The sequence below is a fragment of the Suricata suricatta genome, chromosome 13 (genome assembly GCF_006229205.1).
Source record: "Suricata suricatta isolate VVHF042 chromosome 13, meerkat_22Aug2017_6uvM2_HiC, whole genome shotgun sequence".
In the NCBI taxonomy this organism is placed as follows: Eukaryota; Metazoa; Chordata; class Mammalia; order Carnivora; family Herpestidae; genus Suricata; species Suricata suricatta.
In genome coordinates, this window is record NC_043712.1 from 33,090,723 (window position 1) to 33,107,942 (window position 17,220).

Sequence of the window (17,220 nt, forward strand, 5' to 3'; positions counted from 1 at the left end):
AGTTGCTTCTGTTTAGGAAAGAGTCTGTGGCATGTTCCATAGATACTTAATCAGAGGCAAAGGTAAAAAAATTTCTTGTAGAGGGTAACCCCTCTTTACAAACCATCTGCCCAGAGAAACTAAACTCTCTCTACCATCTTGGATGAGTAGTTTTACAGACCGTATATATTTCAAGGCTCATGCTCTCCGTCACCTCTCACCCCTTTTCCTACTAAGGACTTCTAACTGATGCTGACTGCAACTACATTAGAACAGACTTCCAGTCCCTGTCATTCAGTATGGCCCAGGGTCAGGCTCTTGCTCAGCTTCTCTCAGAAAGACAAGGGCATCTTCTCCTGGCTAAATGTGTGCAGAGCTTTTTGGGATGATCTTGGCCAGCAGCTGTGGCTTTCACTGTGCCTTCTAGGCTAATCAGGTATTCTAGGTATGTTGTCATTACCTTTGGGGGTGGGGGTTGTGCCCCCAAGATAACAGAAACTCACTTTATCTTGGAGTTTCGATCTCTTTCACTTCAGTTGTCTACTGCTCCTTATCCTCTCTCAATTTAAACTTTTGTTCTTCCTTCTTTAGTTTTTCCTTTATTCACTGAGGTAAGTTCCTGTGGAGAGCTTGCTGGGCATGTCTCTGGTTTGCCAGGGGGTTATAACCTGCTTTAGTTAAGCTAGGCTGCCCCTCAAAAAATAACAGCCTTATAGCCCCTGGGTGGCTCAGATGTTTGAGCATCTGACCCTTGATTTTGGCTCAGGTCATGATTCCAGGGTAGTGGGATGGAGCCCCGCATCAGGCTCTGTACTGAGCATGGAGCCTGCTTAAGATTCTCTCTCTCTCTCCCTCTCTCTGCCCATCTTCCTGCTCTCTCTCTCTAAAACAAAACAAAACAAAACAAAACAAAAACAGCCTTGTCCTAAATACCTGCTATGTGTCTGATATTTCATACTGGCAGCCGCTTTTTATAGTTTGTCTCACTTTACTCCAACAACCCTATGTGATGGGTAGAAATAGTCACACTTTATTTATTTATTTTTATTTTTTTAAGGTTTATTCATTTTTCAGAGATGGAGAGAGAGCATGAGCAGGGGAGGGGCAGAGAGAGAGAGGAAGACACAGAATCCGAAGCAGGCTCCAGGCTCTGAGCTGTTAGCACAGAGCTCGATGTGGGGCTCGAATCCATGAACCATGAGATCATGACCTGAGCCACCCAGGCACCATGAAATAGTCACATGTTAGAGAAGAGTGGGGCCCTGAGAGGATGATTTGCATGCTAAAAGGAATGCAGCTAAGAAATGGCAAGGCAAACATTGAATTCCAAAGCCCAAACCCCCTTTTTTTTTTAAGTGTTTGAGAGAGTGAGTGAGGAAGGGGCAGAGAGAGGGAGAGAGAGCATCCCATGCAGGCTCTATGGTATCAGTGCAGAGCTCGGTGTGGGGCTTGATCTCATGAATTGTGAGATCATGACCTGAGTCAAAACCAAGTGCCAGATGCTGAATGGACTGAGCCAGCAGGTGCCCCAGCCTGAAGCCCTTCTCTCATGCTCTAGGGCCGATGGCAGTTGCTCTATTCAGGCTCCAGCATGGCGACATCACACACACACCAATGTCTCTGTTCCCGTTCTGCCACAGAGCTATTCTTTCTCCTAATCAGATAGATGCTCGCTGAAATCAATTTTAAAAACTGTTCCAATGAGTTCACTACATATGCTTTTAATGGTGAAAAATGAGAAAAGAAATTGGATTCCAATTAGATATCATGGCTATACTTTCAAGGCCTCAGTTTACCTTTTTGCCCTGTGGCTTCAGCTGGCATTGCTATATAGACTGTGTTGATGCCATTGAGTCTGAGCATGCATTACTGCTGTTTGATTTACTCATTTCCTTAGAAATCCAAGCTGTTCATTTTTAGCCCAGAAATACCCAGCCTTTAAAAAAGGGCAGTTTGGGGCGCCTGGGTGGCCCAGTCAGTTAAGATTCGACTTTGGCTCAGGTCATGATCTCGCAGTTTTTGAGTTCAAGCCCCGCATCAGGCTCTGGGCCTGGAGCCCACTTAAGATTCTGTGTCTGGGTCTCTCTCTGGTTCTCTCTCTCTCTCTGTCTCTGCCCTCCACTCTCTTTGCTCACGCTCTGCCTCTCAAAAATAAATAAATATTTAAAATTTTAATTAAAAAATAAAAATTAAAAAAGGGCAGTTCATTTTGCCTGGGGTGACAGGTGCTTTATTATCTTAATTAATTACCACAGTTAAAGAAAAATTCCTGAACATCCAAAACTATAAAAACGTACCTCTATAACTGGCTGAACTGCCATCACCACCTATGGTATTACAGAAACTGTTACGTTGATACAATTTAGAACTTTAAGCCTTTTTTAAAGTCTGAGGCATTACAGTACTAAACAACTGTGCTTTCCAGTGGGTAGAGGAATGACATTTAACAGAAATATAGATTAACAGTAAAAACTTTTTACAAAAGCATGAATAATAGTACAATTGGGCATTTTTTTAATCACTCACATTTTATGTTCTAGGCCATCATGCCCTCATTCACGAAATGCCGTATCCGTAACGAAGGCTGCTGTGCCTCCAGGACAACTCAGAGTGTTGCCCGGTGCTCAGCCACTAGGCCGCTGAGGCGCCGATGCTCGGCTGAGCGTCTGCGGTCCTGTCTGGCTCGAAGAACGAGCCCCCCAGCTCTCTCTGCAGCTTTAGGTAAGACACTAAATACAGGCAGATATTCTGGCTCAGGTGGGAACGGAGCTGTTGCAGAGAGTGGAGAATGTCGACAAAAATCTCTGGGGTTCAACACTCATTGTTACAAGATTTGGAATTTTACTAGAAACCCAAGTCTGCCAGAGGCTCTGGAGCCTGGGCAACCTCATGGGGGGGAAACTCACTAAGCTCCCACCAAATGATGACTGTTTGATGAGGTGACCTAGCCTCTGCTCGCCTCTTAAGTTTCCCTTGAGCCATTCTCTCCTTACTGAATTTCTTTCAGTTTCCTGAAAAAGCCCTGTTTTCCTTTCCATCTCAGGGCTTCGGTATGAGCTGCCTCCTGTGCCTAACTTACTCCGGCTCACCTGTCAGGTGTTAGTGTGGCAGCTCCCTCCTCTGGAAAGTTCTTGACTCATCATATGAAGTTGAGCCCTCCCGTTACATGTTTCCTCAGCACCCTGCACTTCTCCTTCAACACAATCGCAGGCTTATCATTATTTGTTCCATGTTTATTTTCTCTGTTAGACAGGAAGTTCCATAAGGGCAAGGATCATGTTTGTCTTGTTTACTGTTATCCCAACTCCCAGGTCAGTGTCTGGCTCATAGAAGCATTTTATAAATACTAGCCAAACACAGCAGTTAAGAACATTATGAATAAGTGCAACATTCTAGAACAGCCAAGAAGGGTTGCTGTCCTCCTCCAAGGACTGAATGGGAATGCCTGGATTCCAGTACCCTTGGCCTAGAGGTCCACCATCTTGGGCTCTTTGCCTTTCTAGGAGAGCTCCTGCAGTTTTCATTTCCCTCACAAGTTGCCTAGGAACACTATGCACCTGGTTCATCATTGTGAGCATAACTTCATATTCTCTTTAGCTTTCAAAACTCAACCCACATTTTGTTGTTGGAAAGATCCCTAAGATTAAGAACAAAGACTCAAGGCATCCTTCTGCCTGCCTCAAAATGTAATCCAACATCCTTGTGAAGTGGATCAGAGCATATAGCTGATTAGAACCTCCATGAAAGTAAAATCTCAGAGCTGCTATTTGGCAGCCCCAGAAGCTCTTGTTGCCCATTCGGACATTCAAATGGAAATACCTGCAAACGGTTCTCTCTGAGTCTTGCAAGAATATATGGTATCCACTGTGTATATGTGAAAATGGGTGATTTTTCCTTCACAGTTTTACTTTTTCTATGAATTTTTATTTATTTTTGAGAGAGAGAGAGAGAGCTCAAGTGAGGGAGGTACAGAGAGAGTGGGAGACAGATAATCCGAAGCAGGCGCTGTGATGAGAGGGCTGGAACCCATGAACTGTGAGATCACAAAGTCAGATGCTTAACCCAGGTGCCCCTCATAGCTTTATTTTTTAATCTTTCTTATATACAATGTTTTATGTCATTAGGAGAGAAAGTCCTTTAAAAAATAAGGAAATACACTGCTCTTGGGTTTTCTTCTTTGGTCACACAACAAGCTGTATAGAGAGATATACTACCAACCGAATCTTCCTTTCGCTAACTTTTCTGTGCTCCGTTTGAGAATGCCTGTCCTTGCCAGTAAGAGTATCAGGCCTGAGCGTGCTGTCAGCATTTCTGCCTTTCACCAAGGTGAAAAGCAAGAAGTCAGCAGAGAGGGAAAACAACCATGGTGTAACTGTTTAAAACTATTTACTAGTAAGCTACTAAAAAATATTTAGATGTTATAAAAATAGTTTTGAAAGATATTAATAAACATCAATAAGACTGGCAGTTTTTGGCATCCTAGACATAATGCTTTTACACTAAGCAATTCTCATCCCTAATAATTCATAGCGATTGCACTAAGAAGTCCTACTCAAAGTTGAGAGACACAGCACACAGATGCAGAAAGTATATTCTATTTCTGCTTCGTGTTCTACCCTCACTTCCTGAACAGAAAATAATCACATAAGAAAGATGAATTTGATCAACCAAAAAAAATAAAAAGTCAGTTGTTTCAGCTCCTGAAATGTAGTAGGAAACTCTTCATTTTAGGTAAAGTTTTTAACATCAAAGAGATATTCTCTCACCTACAATCCTAGCAAGAGAAATGTTGGGCCTTTGCAGACATGTAGATGGCAAAGATGAAAATTTCCCCCAAAAGCTATAAATTAAGCAACACAAATACAAGTAAATATCATGGAGTCTAAAATAAAGTAACCAGAAACAACAATACATTAAGAAGATTCTGTGTTAAGGGGAAGAGCACTGGGTGTTGTATGGAAAACAATTTGACAATAAAATATTATGAAAATTTAAAAAAAAAGAAGATTCTATGGAGTTAATTTTTAAAACTTTTCTCCAAAGATGATTTTTTAAAAATCAAAGCTTTATAGTGAGTTATATGTGTATCCTGACCCCCCCCAAAAAATAGCTCTAAGTTCACTGTGATGTGCTATAAGTTCCTGTCTATGGATTTAGAAAATAAAAGAACCCTATTCACTTCTGAGAAGGGCTTGAGGCTCTGAACCTCTAATTGAGCAGCCTCGTGAAATATCAAAAGTGCCCTCAAGATAGGGAAATCTGAGTGGGCACATCAATGCTGCTGAACCCGCAACCAGTGAGAAAACTCTCCCTAGAAAGGAGTAAAAATGGAATAAACTTAACAGCAACCAAAAGGAATTCCCATTTTAAGAATAAATTCTACATTCCACATAAATCAGGGTAACATTCTTACAGTAGGTAAACATTCTTGACTTTAGAAGGAAGGAAACAGCCTATTTCCAAAGTTTGCTCTTTGTTCTTGTTTTCCCACTTCCCACTGAGTATTCTGACACGTGACATGGCTGTAAGGTGTTCTTAGCATCTAAGTCAGTGACTGGTACCAGCAGGTGCACAGTAAATGGTGAATGAATAAATAGGTTGGATGGATGAATGAATGACTCTTGCCTGGAAACTGACTGGGACTCCAATGCATGTCAGTGACCTGGAGGAAAAAGTGGTTACAAAAATACATGGTGTCTTCAGGCCAGGGGCTTAGAAAAAGAGAGTGGCCTGTGCAGTACCCAACAAGGTCAGGGGCCAAAATATATATTCAATTAAATAAATGAAAGCCTTCTATCAAACAAATATAGTATGCATATTTAATTCTAGAAGCACCAAGTAGCAGCTAATGCTACCATTGAGAATAGTTACATTATTGAATACATTCTATGTAAATGGAAACATTAAGAAACATGAAAGTTAGTTACTTTGGTTTTAAGAATCTAGTTGTCTCTATAGCTGGATGAACTAAGATTTCTAATAAAATATTCTGGTTCATCATTTTATTATAATAACAGACTCTCAAGCAGAAACAGGTATAGAAATTGATGTCAGTTCACTTGTCAATTTTTTCCTCCAAAAAAGTTTGTAATAGTTTTAAATCACAATCCTAAATTAATTTTAAACTTAAAATATGGTACTGTATAAATAATTAGTCAAAATAATTAAAATTTGTTCAGCTGAATGTCTCTAAAAATGCTCAGGAACTGGCATGTAAAAATTTGAGGCTAAAACAGTTTTATTACCAGTAAGTTCAAGTTATTAAAATGGTAAAGTTATCAGTATCTACAGTTCAATATAAAATGGTATACATATTACCACCTATTAAATGCACTTAAAAAGAATTTAAAACAAAGTATGTAAAAACAGCAACCACAACACATAGCCCTCAATCTTGATATACCTCTGTAAGTAAGAACCAATATATGTTAATCTCAGAGATAAATATTAATGAAGCAATATTATGTCAAGTGCATCATGCTCCCTGGATAAAAGGTGATACGACTAATAACTCAAAATCTGAAAGAAGGGCAGGGAGCAGGCATCTGAGGGGAGGAGTAAGGAGAAACGTACCGTGCAAATATGAGGCCAGTGTTCAAATTGTTGTAAAATTCCTTGATTAAGTTCTTCTTTATATAACTCTTTGTAAAAATGTGGAAGCTTAGATATCCAAATGCCATTGTTATGCTTGTTTAGTATTTCCTTTATGCGGTTTTGAACCTCATCCATTTTATAAGTGTAAGAGGCAGGAGGCGTGACATTTGGTTTTTCAACAGTCTGATTTAAATTATCTTCAAATTAAAAAAATGATAGAATTAACCAAAAGGCTTAACATTTTAGATTATCCCCATTACCTAGTATCTGTGTCATTAGGCTTTGTTCCACTTCAGGCCAAGAGACTTAGAAGTGACTAGGGTAAGGCCAAGCAGGACTGTGACAGGGTGCTTCCTAATTTAAACATCAGGATGATCTTGTTTCATAGAGAATAATAAGATTTAGTACTTATCCAATCATTCTCTAAGTGCAACAAAGAAAGGTTAAACTTTAGACAATACTGGTTTATATGCAGTGCTTAATTTAAACCTATATTCCACAAAGCATTAAGATAGCACCTTAATAGTAAGATCAAAGAACGTTTTATAGAAAATTTTATAAAATGTCCAGGTTTTAATCAATTTTCTGCTTTATTAAGAGAAAAATAATTTAGCAATACACAGAAGTTCAAAAATTGATCCATCTACAATAATCATCCTAGCCTCAGTTTATAAACTAAGAGCGGGCTCTGGTGCCCACAGACAACTATTGATGCTTTGTTTTTATTTCCTCAATATGAACCATTTATCTTTTATAAGTGAATATTTATAAAGTTTTGACTAGCTCTTTATTGATACTTATTTTTAGTTAAAACCTAGAATCCCTAGACACTTATAAAGAAATCTGAGTGCTCACTAGAGCTGACAGTTCTGGTATTTTAAGAATGAAATGCATTCCAAACCTCTTCTGAATTTCACTGGGATGCAGATTAGAGTGTATAAAAGATTACCATCTACAAGCAAAACATGTTCATATTTTAATCAGATGGTATTTCTGCTGGGATTCAGCAAATTTTTATTCTATTTTAAACTGGCAGGTAGAGAAGTACACAGACTGGTCTGGGGCCACTGGCCTCTGAGGATGCCAGGAAGCCAAAGGGTGAGCAGCAGTTCCTTGAGAAGGGCTGGGTGCTGCCTCTGCTGTCACCCAGCACAGGGCACTAGACTCAGTTTGGCCATATATGGGCATTAGTGATTTATTTAGGTTCTTCCCAAATAGTAATATCTAAGGATCAGGATAAGGAAAAGATGAGCTTCTGAGAACTGGCCAGACCCCCCTTAAAGAGAGAGTGTCAGTAACTGATGTCTAGTTGGAGTTTGCAAATGCATCTGCTCTGTGGGGCCATCAGGAGTGCCCTAAATCTGTGTATCTTCTGTTAAACAAATCAAGGAAGAAGTCTGTTTTATAACAGGTAGAGAGGCTGTGTGTAAGTGTATACATATCAGCTGCCTGGTGAACTGCAATCCTCCTGAAACAAGTCCTCAGAGTTCTGCAGAAAAAAAGTTTATTCTAATTTAAAAGGATTTACAACCTCTAAGCAATGTTTCAGAAAATACATATGTAAAAGTTATTGACAGAAACAAAAATCACATGATTCAAGTAATTTCCATAAGAAATATTGGAGAGGTGTTCTTATAAAAAAATAATTTGACTCAGTCAGAATCACACTTGAAACAGCAAATCATTTAAAATCACACTTCAATTTCATGCAACGTAAATACTGATCCTGAAACACTGTGTCCCTCAGGTGCATCTATGAGCAGGGAATTTATACTTTGGTTGGACGAAACCAGATGCCAAATGTGTGCATTTTTATTCTTATTTTTTAAATGTTTTATTTTTCCTTTTTATTATTTTTGAGAGAGTGTGAGTGGAGGAAGGGCAGAGAAAGGAAGACAGAGGATCTGAAATGGGCTCTGTGCTGCCAGCAGCGAGCCTGATGCAGGGCCTGAACCCACAACCAAACCATGAGATCATGACCTGAGCTGAAGTCGAATGTTCAACTGACTGAGCCACCCAGGCGCCCTGACAAGTGTGTGCATTTTTAATCTTCAGTTTCTTTGATTTTTATTATGTTTCTTACTGTTTTTTTTAACAGCTCTTTTGGATCTTATAACCTGAGGAATCATTTATATTCATACTTAGATGCTTAGTGGTCACTGCATAGTTTAGGATCCCAGCTTTTAAAAATGGTAGAGTATCTGAAACTACTTTGTGAGTTGAAATCTCAGATTTATGTGCTTCAAACCTTACCCTCTAAAGAGTGAGAGGGTGAAAAGGCACACAAATATCTCCAGGTGACACATGGAAGTGAAACAGAATTGGTCTAATGTGTGGAAGGCCTTCTGTCAGAATAATGATATCCTTGGAGGTATTATTTTCTCTTTAGATCACTTCATTTCATAATTTAAAGAAATGAGGAAAGAGGGAAAGAGAGATAATATATAGGATAGGGTGAGAGCAAATGTGAGTAGCCACCGTCAGATATTTTTCTTGGGGTTCTAAGGCTCCAGAAGCCAAAATGTATCATGAAGATAATGTTGAGAAAACATACCATTTATTTCCTTAGCATAGGTTCTTGAGAGATGCATCTGAAAAGGTGGTAGAAGGGGCGCCTTTGGGCTAGACCTAAGGTGTTAAAAAAAAAAAAGTAAATTAAAATTCAAATGGCAAAGTCTATGCCAAGTTTTAAGGACTGTGCTTTTCATTTAAAGTCTCTGTGGCAGTGAATAGCAAAATAAGTCATTAGAATATCTCAAAATGAGCAAAAAAGAAAATGATACCAGTATCAGCTTTCATGTTTCATATTAGAGAAAATGTGCTAAAAACTAAATTTAAACTAGGACTTTAAGAGAACTTGGAAGTTAGATTTCCAATGAATCACCTTTAAGGGACTAGCAATACAAAATAAAGAATACCATGCAAAGAATAAGGAGTTAAACATAAAGAATATTTTGGAATATAACCTAAAAATGAAGGACTTGTATCACCAGATACTAAAGTGAGTTACAAAATTACAACATTTATGATATTTATACAGATAAGCAAAATGATAAAGAGCTTAGAAACACTCAATTTACACTGTATATTAGCACACGAGAAAGGTGGCATTCTGCACCACAGAGGGACTGCTCAAGTAACAAGTTAGGAAAGCAGCATCGGCGCCCCCCGTACTTCATACACTCACCAAAATCATTTTTATATGAATTACATTGTGTGTATATATATATGTATATATATATATATATATGAAGATTTTTCCAAATATGAGGACAAAGAAACCAGACACACACACACACACACACACACACACACACACACACACAATCATTTATGTTCATGTTGGTCTCCTTCACTAGACTCTAAGTGTCTTAATGACCTGTACCCAGTACCTAGGGCAGTGCCTGGTACTTTTAGAAGACAGTGAATGTTGTAGGAATGAATAAGATGATTGAATCAACCAGTGGGTACATCTTGCCCAGCACTGGGTATGGGACTAGAGGGAGTGACAATGACACAGTATACGTATTTTCCAACTTTTGGATATTATGGAATATTCTAAAAATAGGATAAATTCCTTAGAATAAAGCACATTTCCCTATAATATATTAATTCTGTAAAAAATTATTAAATGGTTGGCTACTAATACAACTTATTTAATATATGATGCAATGCAACTATAAGAACATCACATTTACATATTAATAATCTAGGTAATAAGAAAAGATGCCAAAAACCTATCCAACTCCTATTTTTACAAAACTGGCAGGGAGACAGCCCTCTTTTCCCTTGCACCAGAGCCCTAAAAATGTACACTGGAATCCTCCCCTGCTCGGAGTCAGCTTTGAGGGCTCTATCAGCAGGCAGAGGCTTATGAGCGAAGAGGGAGCACAGAGAGATGATGGCAGGGACTGCTGTGGTTCAAGCATGGGTAGGTCTGAGGAAGGGACAGAAAACAGCTGACATAGCAAAAGAAAGATTTTAAGGAAATTGCAGGGACACGTGCATTTTTGTTCCTTAAAAGACAAATACTTAGACTGGTCCAAAAAACACCCTATCAAATCTAAACATATGCCATTTACTAGAGACACATTCTTAACCCACAAATACTTATTTCAGGACCTGCTATGAGCCAGACATGGACAGACAGGAATGATCTATGATTAAGCAAGAAAAACATACCCCCATGTCACGGACTATACATATTTGAGAAGACTGTGGTGAGCAGCTATGCCACAGCCCCCTGTCGTTCTTGCTTTCTGGTAGCCACAGCCTTATATAATCCTGTTCTCTTAAGTAACTGGCTTCTAACCAACAGGATCTTTCTTTTTTTAATTATTATTTTTTAAATTTATTTTTGAGAGACAGAGAGAGAGCCCGCGAGCAGGGGAGGGTCAGAGAGAGAGGAAAACACGGAATCCGAAGCAGGCTCTGGGCTCCGAGCTAGCTGTCAGCACAGAGCCCGACGCGGGGCTCGAACCCACAAACCGTGAGATCATGACCTGAGCAGAAGCCGGACGCTTAACCGACTGAGCCACCCAGGCGCCCCCCCAACAGAATCTTCAAGATTGAGGGGACCACAAATTTCCCCACTGCTAACATAATCTCTCCCTTGCTGGCTTTGATGAAGCCAGTGGCCACATTGGGGATATCTTTGGCCATCAGCCAGGAAGTCAGGCACTGAGAAAAAAATGAAAGAAATGGATTAGACCAACAAGCATGTGTGTCAGTCCAGAGGCACATTCTTGCTCAGTTCACCCCATCCATGGCCAATACCTTCACTGCAGCCTCATAAGACACCGAAGCAGACGGCCTAGCTAAGTGGCACCAGATACATGACCCACAAGAACTAGGAAATAATAAATAGGTGTTGTAAGTTACTAGATCTGTATAACCTCTTACACAAAAATAGGTAATAATGCACTAACAAAATCTGTAAGAACAAAACTACTAAGTGCTATGTAGGTGTAAAAAAAGCACATGTTAGAAGCAAGAAACCAAATCAGGAGTAGAGAGAGGAGGAATAAGAGAGCAAAGATTATTAACACCTTATAAAGTTATAATAGTCTGAATAGTTTGGCCCAGTAAACAGGTAATTAAGAATTCCAAATGGAAAGCCCAGAAACCAAGTCATACAACAATTTATTATTGGTAAAGACAGAATTTTAAACCACCATGGAAAGAAAAGATTATATAATAACTGGTATTAGGACATCTGGCTAACAAGACTGATAATTCTCATACTATACAACCACATAAATTCTGGATTAAAGATTTAATGAAATCATAAAAATTCTGAAAGAATACAGAAGGCCTATTATATAATATTGGGGTAAAAATGCTTTTCTAAGCATAATACTTAAAGACAGAAGCCACAAAGGAACAGATTGGTAGATTTGGTAGATAAAAATACATAAAATTTTAAAGTTTTTATCTAATGAAAATACCACAGTTAAGAAACTGAGGAAATATTGCCAACATATTACTATGGGTCAACATCCTTAATTTATAAGTTATTTTTAAAAATGAGAAAGAAAAAGAAAAAAACCAACAGAAAGGTTGTACAAAAGACAAAGATGTATAATTAATAAAAGATCTATAAATGGTCAGGTAAACATATGACAAAATTATAGCCCCCTAGAGAATCAAAGTCAAAGAAGTAGAAATTAAAACATAGGTGTATTTTTTTTTCACCTTTTAGTATTAACTAAAAAAGTGATGCCTAGTATTGGCAGGGGTACAAGTAAACAATCATTTTCATATGTTTCTAGATATAATTGGTATAACCTGTGTAGATCACAAATTAGCAATAGTCTTAGTATGTATACCCTCTTACCCTTTTCCTACTGATTTATTCTAAGGAACTAGTCATGAATATATGCAAGGACTGTTCTACAAATATGCTTCATTGTTAGGCTGCTTATATTAGTGGAAATAATTTATATTCAGCAATAGGTGGTTGGACAATGGACCTCCCTGACATTAAAAATGATAATGTACAAGTATATTTAATCATGTGGGTTAACAGTATATTATCTAAAACAGGTTATGAAACAATAATGTATAGCATGAGCCCATTTATATTTTTTAAAACTTATATATCCATAAAAAAAGATAGATATTGTTAGTTGTTTACATTTACATTTGGATTAGAGGCAATCTTTTAAAGTGTATTTATTTATTTTGAGAGAGAGAGAGAGAGCACAGGCAAGGGATGGACACAGAGAGGGGGAGAGGGAGAATCCCAAGCAGGCTCTGTACTGCCAGGGCAGAGCCCGATGCAGAGCTCAATCCCACAAAATAAGATCATGACCTGAACCAAGATCAAGAGTCCAATGCTTAATCAACTGAGCCACCCAGGCGCCCCAGATTAGAAGCAATTTTAAAAATTCCTTTTACTTCCTTATAGTTTGCAAATTTTCTATACCATACACATAGTATTTCTGCAATCGGAACCAAGGGCAATAATAGTATTTTAGAAAATGCTTCCTACAAATATTTAGTACGTCTTAAACATACAACAGTTTTAAACATATACAAGGAAGCAGAGACTTACAATAAATTCACATTTATTTAGCTTAATACTTAAAAGTACCTTTTTAATCATAGTGCCTGTTGGCTACTGCCAAACAGCCATTTATTCTATCCAAAGTCCACGATTTTACTCACTGTAATATACACACAGCAATTTCTTCTCTCTCTCTAGGCCTAATGGGAACCTTGACCTTCAGTACCATATTTACCTATGTTTTATGGATATATGTATTAAATACCTCATTTAGTAATCTTATCACTTTAATAAAAATACTTTGGTTATATATTATTTTAGGTATATACATTTCCTTCCCTCATATAAACCAGAGAAATCACAAATCAGTCGTATATCCTTATTCCTGCCCCTCTTTGTATTTTACTGGATCATAACTTAAATTGATGCCTCCAATATCAGAAAACATCAGCTATGTTATTTTTCTAGAACCCTTCCGGTTTGTTAACTGGCAGTCATGAGTTCTTAACCAAAGATCCTGAGAAGGGGCTTCTGAGGTCCATGAATTTCCTGAACCAATATACAAATATGTATGTATACGTGTACACATTTGTTTTTCTGGGAAAATCATTTATACTTTGTATCAGCTTCCCAAAAGATCTGGTGACCCCCAAAATTTTAAGTTAATAATAGTAAAAAACACTTACTATTACTGCTCACATATTTTACAAGTAGATAAAACAGCTTTTGCTATTGTTCTACTTTTGGTAAGAGTAATTTTTTTTATTTTATAATTTAAAAGACTGCACCTAATAGCTGCCACTAGTGGTTTTTTTATTTCTCTTAGAAGGATCTTTCTATTTGTATTATGCTTTTTAAAAAAAAAGGTTTGATGAAAATGTTTTATGACTTCTTTAACAGTTTATAATTAAAATAGTCCGTAACATATGTAAAGAAAGGTGAAAACAACTAGGTGTATAGTTTTAAAAACTATCGTACAAGATATTCTACCATATGAAATTTGACATTTTTACAGTGAAAGGTAAAAGATAAAAGGATATATTAATTCTCAAAATTAAAACCATATAAATAAGGCTTTTGCTATTCCTTTTTAAACTTTTTACACTTGATTATTTAAAAAATTTTCTGAAGTTTTTATTTATTTAGTTTTGACAGAGAGAGAGAGAGAGAGAGAGAGAGAGCGAGCAAGCGAGCGAGCAGGGGAGGGGCAGAAAGAGAGGGACAGAGAGACAATCCCAAGCAGGCTCCACACTGCCAGTGCAGAGCTGGATGCAGGGCTTAAACTCACCAACTGTGAGATCGTGACCTGAGCCAAAACCAAGAGCTGGATGCTTAACTGACTGTGCCCTCCAGGTGCCCCTACACTTGATCCTTGAACAACCTGAGTTTGAACTACACAGGTCCACCAGATGCATATTTTTTTCACAGAGTACAGTACTGTAAATGTACTTTCTCTAATGATTTCCTTAATATTTTCTTTTTGCTCATTTTATTATAAGAATATAATATATAATATGCAAAACATACAAAATATGTGTTAACCTACTGTTTATGTTATCAGTAAAGCTTTTGGTCAGCAGTAGGCTATTAGCAGTTAAATTTGGGGTCAAAAGATATGTGTATTTCTGACTGTGGGGTGGTTAGTACGTCTAACTCCATGTTAATCGTGTTCAAGAGTCAACTATATTCTGAAATACTTTTAAGTTCATGGAGAGCTGCAAAAAGTATACATAGAGGTCCCATGCACCCCTCACCCAGTTTTCCCCAATGGTAACATCTTGCATAGTACAACAGCAAAATTGGAAAACTCACATTGGTACAATTCAGGATTTATTCAAACTTCACTAGTTTTAAGTGTATGCACATGTACATGTGTGTGTCTGCTCATGTGGTTCTGTGCTATTTTACCACACATACAGATCCTTGTAACCACCACTAATATCAATAATTTATTGATTATAATCACCAGACCATAATTATAATCACAACTGTCCCATCACAAGGCCCCTTCTTGCTACACCTTTATAGCCACACCTTTCTGACTTCCCAAACCCCTAACACTTGGCAAACACCAATCTATTCTCCATTTCTACAATTTTGTCATTTCAAGAATGCTATGTAAATAGAATCAACAGCATATAACTTTTTGAGACTAGTTTCTTTCAAAGAGCATAATTCCCCTGAAATCCATCAAAGTTGCTGTGTTATCAATAGTTTGTTCCTTCTTATTGCTGAGAAGTATTCTGTGGTCTGAATGTATGATAATCTCTTGAATCATTCACATACTGAAGGACACTGGGGTTGTTTCCAGTTTGGGGCTATTATGAATAAAGTTACTATGAACATTTGTGTATAGCTTTTGTATGAATGTAAGCTTCCATTTCTCTGGGTAAATATCCAGGAGTGCAATTGCTGGTCATATGATAGCTGCATGTTTAATTGTTTTTGTTTTTTAATGGAATTTCCCAAACTGTTTTCTAGAATGGCTATTAATTTTACATTTCCAACAGCAATGTATGATTGATCCAGTTTCTCTACATTCTTGCCAGCATTCAGTATTATCACTATTTTTTACTTTAGCCATTCTGGTAAGTGTGTCATGATGATACCTCATTGTAGTTTTAAAAGACATAAATAAACATTTTTCCAAAGAAGACATCCAGATGGCCAACAGACACATGAAAAGATGCTCAACATCGCTCATCACCAGGGAAATACAAATCAAAATCACAATGAGATACTACCTCATACTGATCAGAATGGCTAAAATTAACAACACAGGAAACAACAGATGTTGGTGGAGAAAGGGGAACCCTTCTTACACTGTTGGTAGGAATGCAACCTGGCACAGTCACTCTGGAAAAAAGTACGGAGGTTCCTCAAAAAGTTAAAAATAAAACTACTCTACAACCCAGCAATCACACCATTAGGTATTTATCCAAAGGATATGAAAATACAGATTCTAAGTGGTATATGGACCCTGATATTTATAGCAGCATTATCAACAATAGCCAAACTATGGAAAAACCCCAAATGCCCATCAACTGATGAATGGATAAAGAAGAGGTGGTATAGGGACACCTAGGTGGCTCACTCAGTTAAGCGTCTGACTTTGGCTCAAGTCATGATCTCACAGTTCATGGGTTCAAGCCCTGTGTTGGGCTCTGTGCTGACAGCTCAGAGCCTGGAGCCTGATTAAGATTCTGTGTCTCCCTCTCTCTCTGCCCCTTCCCCACTCATGCTCTATCTGGCCTCAAAAATAAATAAACATTTAAAAAAAATTTTAAAGAAGAGGCAGTATATATTATGCAGTGGAATATTACTTAGCCATCAAAAAGAATGAAATCTTCCCATGTGCAATGATGTGGATGGAGCTAGAGTATATTATGCTATGCAAAATAAGTTAGAGAAAGACAAACACTGTATGATTTCACTCATATGTAGAATTTAAGAAACAAAACAGATGAACATGTGGGAAGGAAAAAAAAAAGAAAGGGAAGCAAACCATAAAAGACTCTTAACTACAGGGAACAAGGGTTAATGGAGGGAGGTGTGGGTGGGGGATGGACTAAATGGGTGGTGGGTATTAAGGAGCGTACTTGTTATGATGAGCACTGGGTATTATATGTAGATGATGAATCACTAAATCCTGCTCCTGAAACAAATATTATACTATATGTTAACTAAATTGAATTTAAATAAAAATTTGAAAAAAAGGTAATTCTTATTAAGTCTTATGTCTGTCATTTTATTTTGTTTTCTATTTGTTACCTATTTCTCATTCTTCTATCTTTCTTGGATTCTTATGGGTTAAACTTTTTTGAGAATTCCATTCTGATTTGTTTGTATTGTTTTTAAGTATATCACTTTGTATAGCTTTCCTATTGGATGGTTTAAGCATTCCAATATACATATACAATATCACATTCCATTGGTATCAATGTTTTAATTTTTGTTTCAACTTAATATGATTTAAGAAACTCCATAAGGATAATCTTACATTTACACCTGTTTTTACCAGTTCTGCTCTTTCCTTTCTGAAATTCCAAGCCCATCTTATATCATTTATAAGAGAACTTCCTTTAACCGTTCTTTAAGAGTAGGTCAACTAGTGACAAATTCTCTTAGTTTCCTTTCAT

The 17,220-nt window shown here is 37.5% G+C and overlaps 1 protein-coding gene and 1 long non-coding RNA gene across 4 annotated transcripts in view; one reads left to right on the forward strand and one right to left on the reverse strand.

Moving 5' to 3' along the window:
• The window catches only part of TDRD7 (tudor domain containing 7), an 83,031-nt gene that overhangs the window by 34,920 nt on the left and 30,891 nt on the right, over positions 1-17,220 (reverse strand). For all 3 annotated transcript variants that reach the window (XM_029920420.1, XM_029920421.1, XM_029920418.1), the window contains exons 5-6: positions 9,128-9,201; positions 6,553-6,770 (exon numbers count right to left, since the gene is read on the reverse strand). In XM_029920420.1, coding sequence (XP_029776280.1) covers positions 6,553-6,770; positions 9,128-9,201 — 292 coding nt within the window. The remainder of the gene's footprint in view (positions 1-6,552; positions 6,771-9,127; positions 9,202-17,220) is intronic.
• Positions 171-3,239, forward strand: LOC115276414. Its single transcript, XR_003901920.1, has 3 exons — positions 171-424; positions 2,520-2,700; positions 3,023-3,239. It is a non-coding gene; the product is annotated as an uncharacterized LOC115276414 (long non-coding RNA).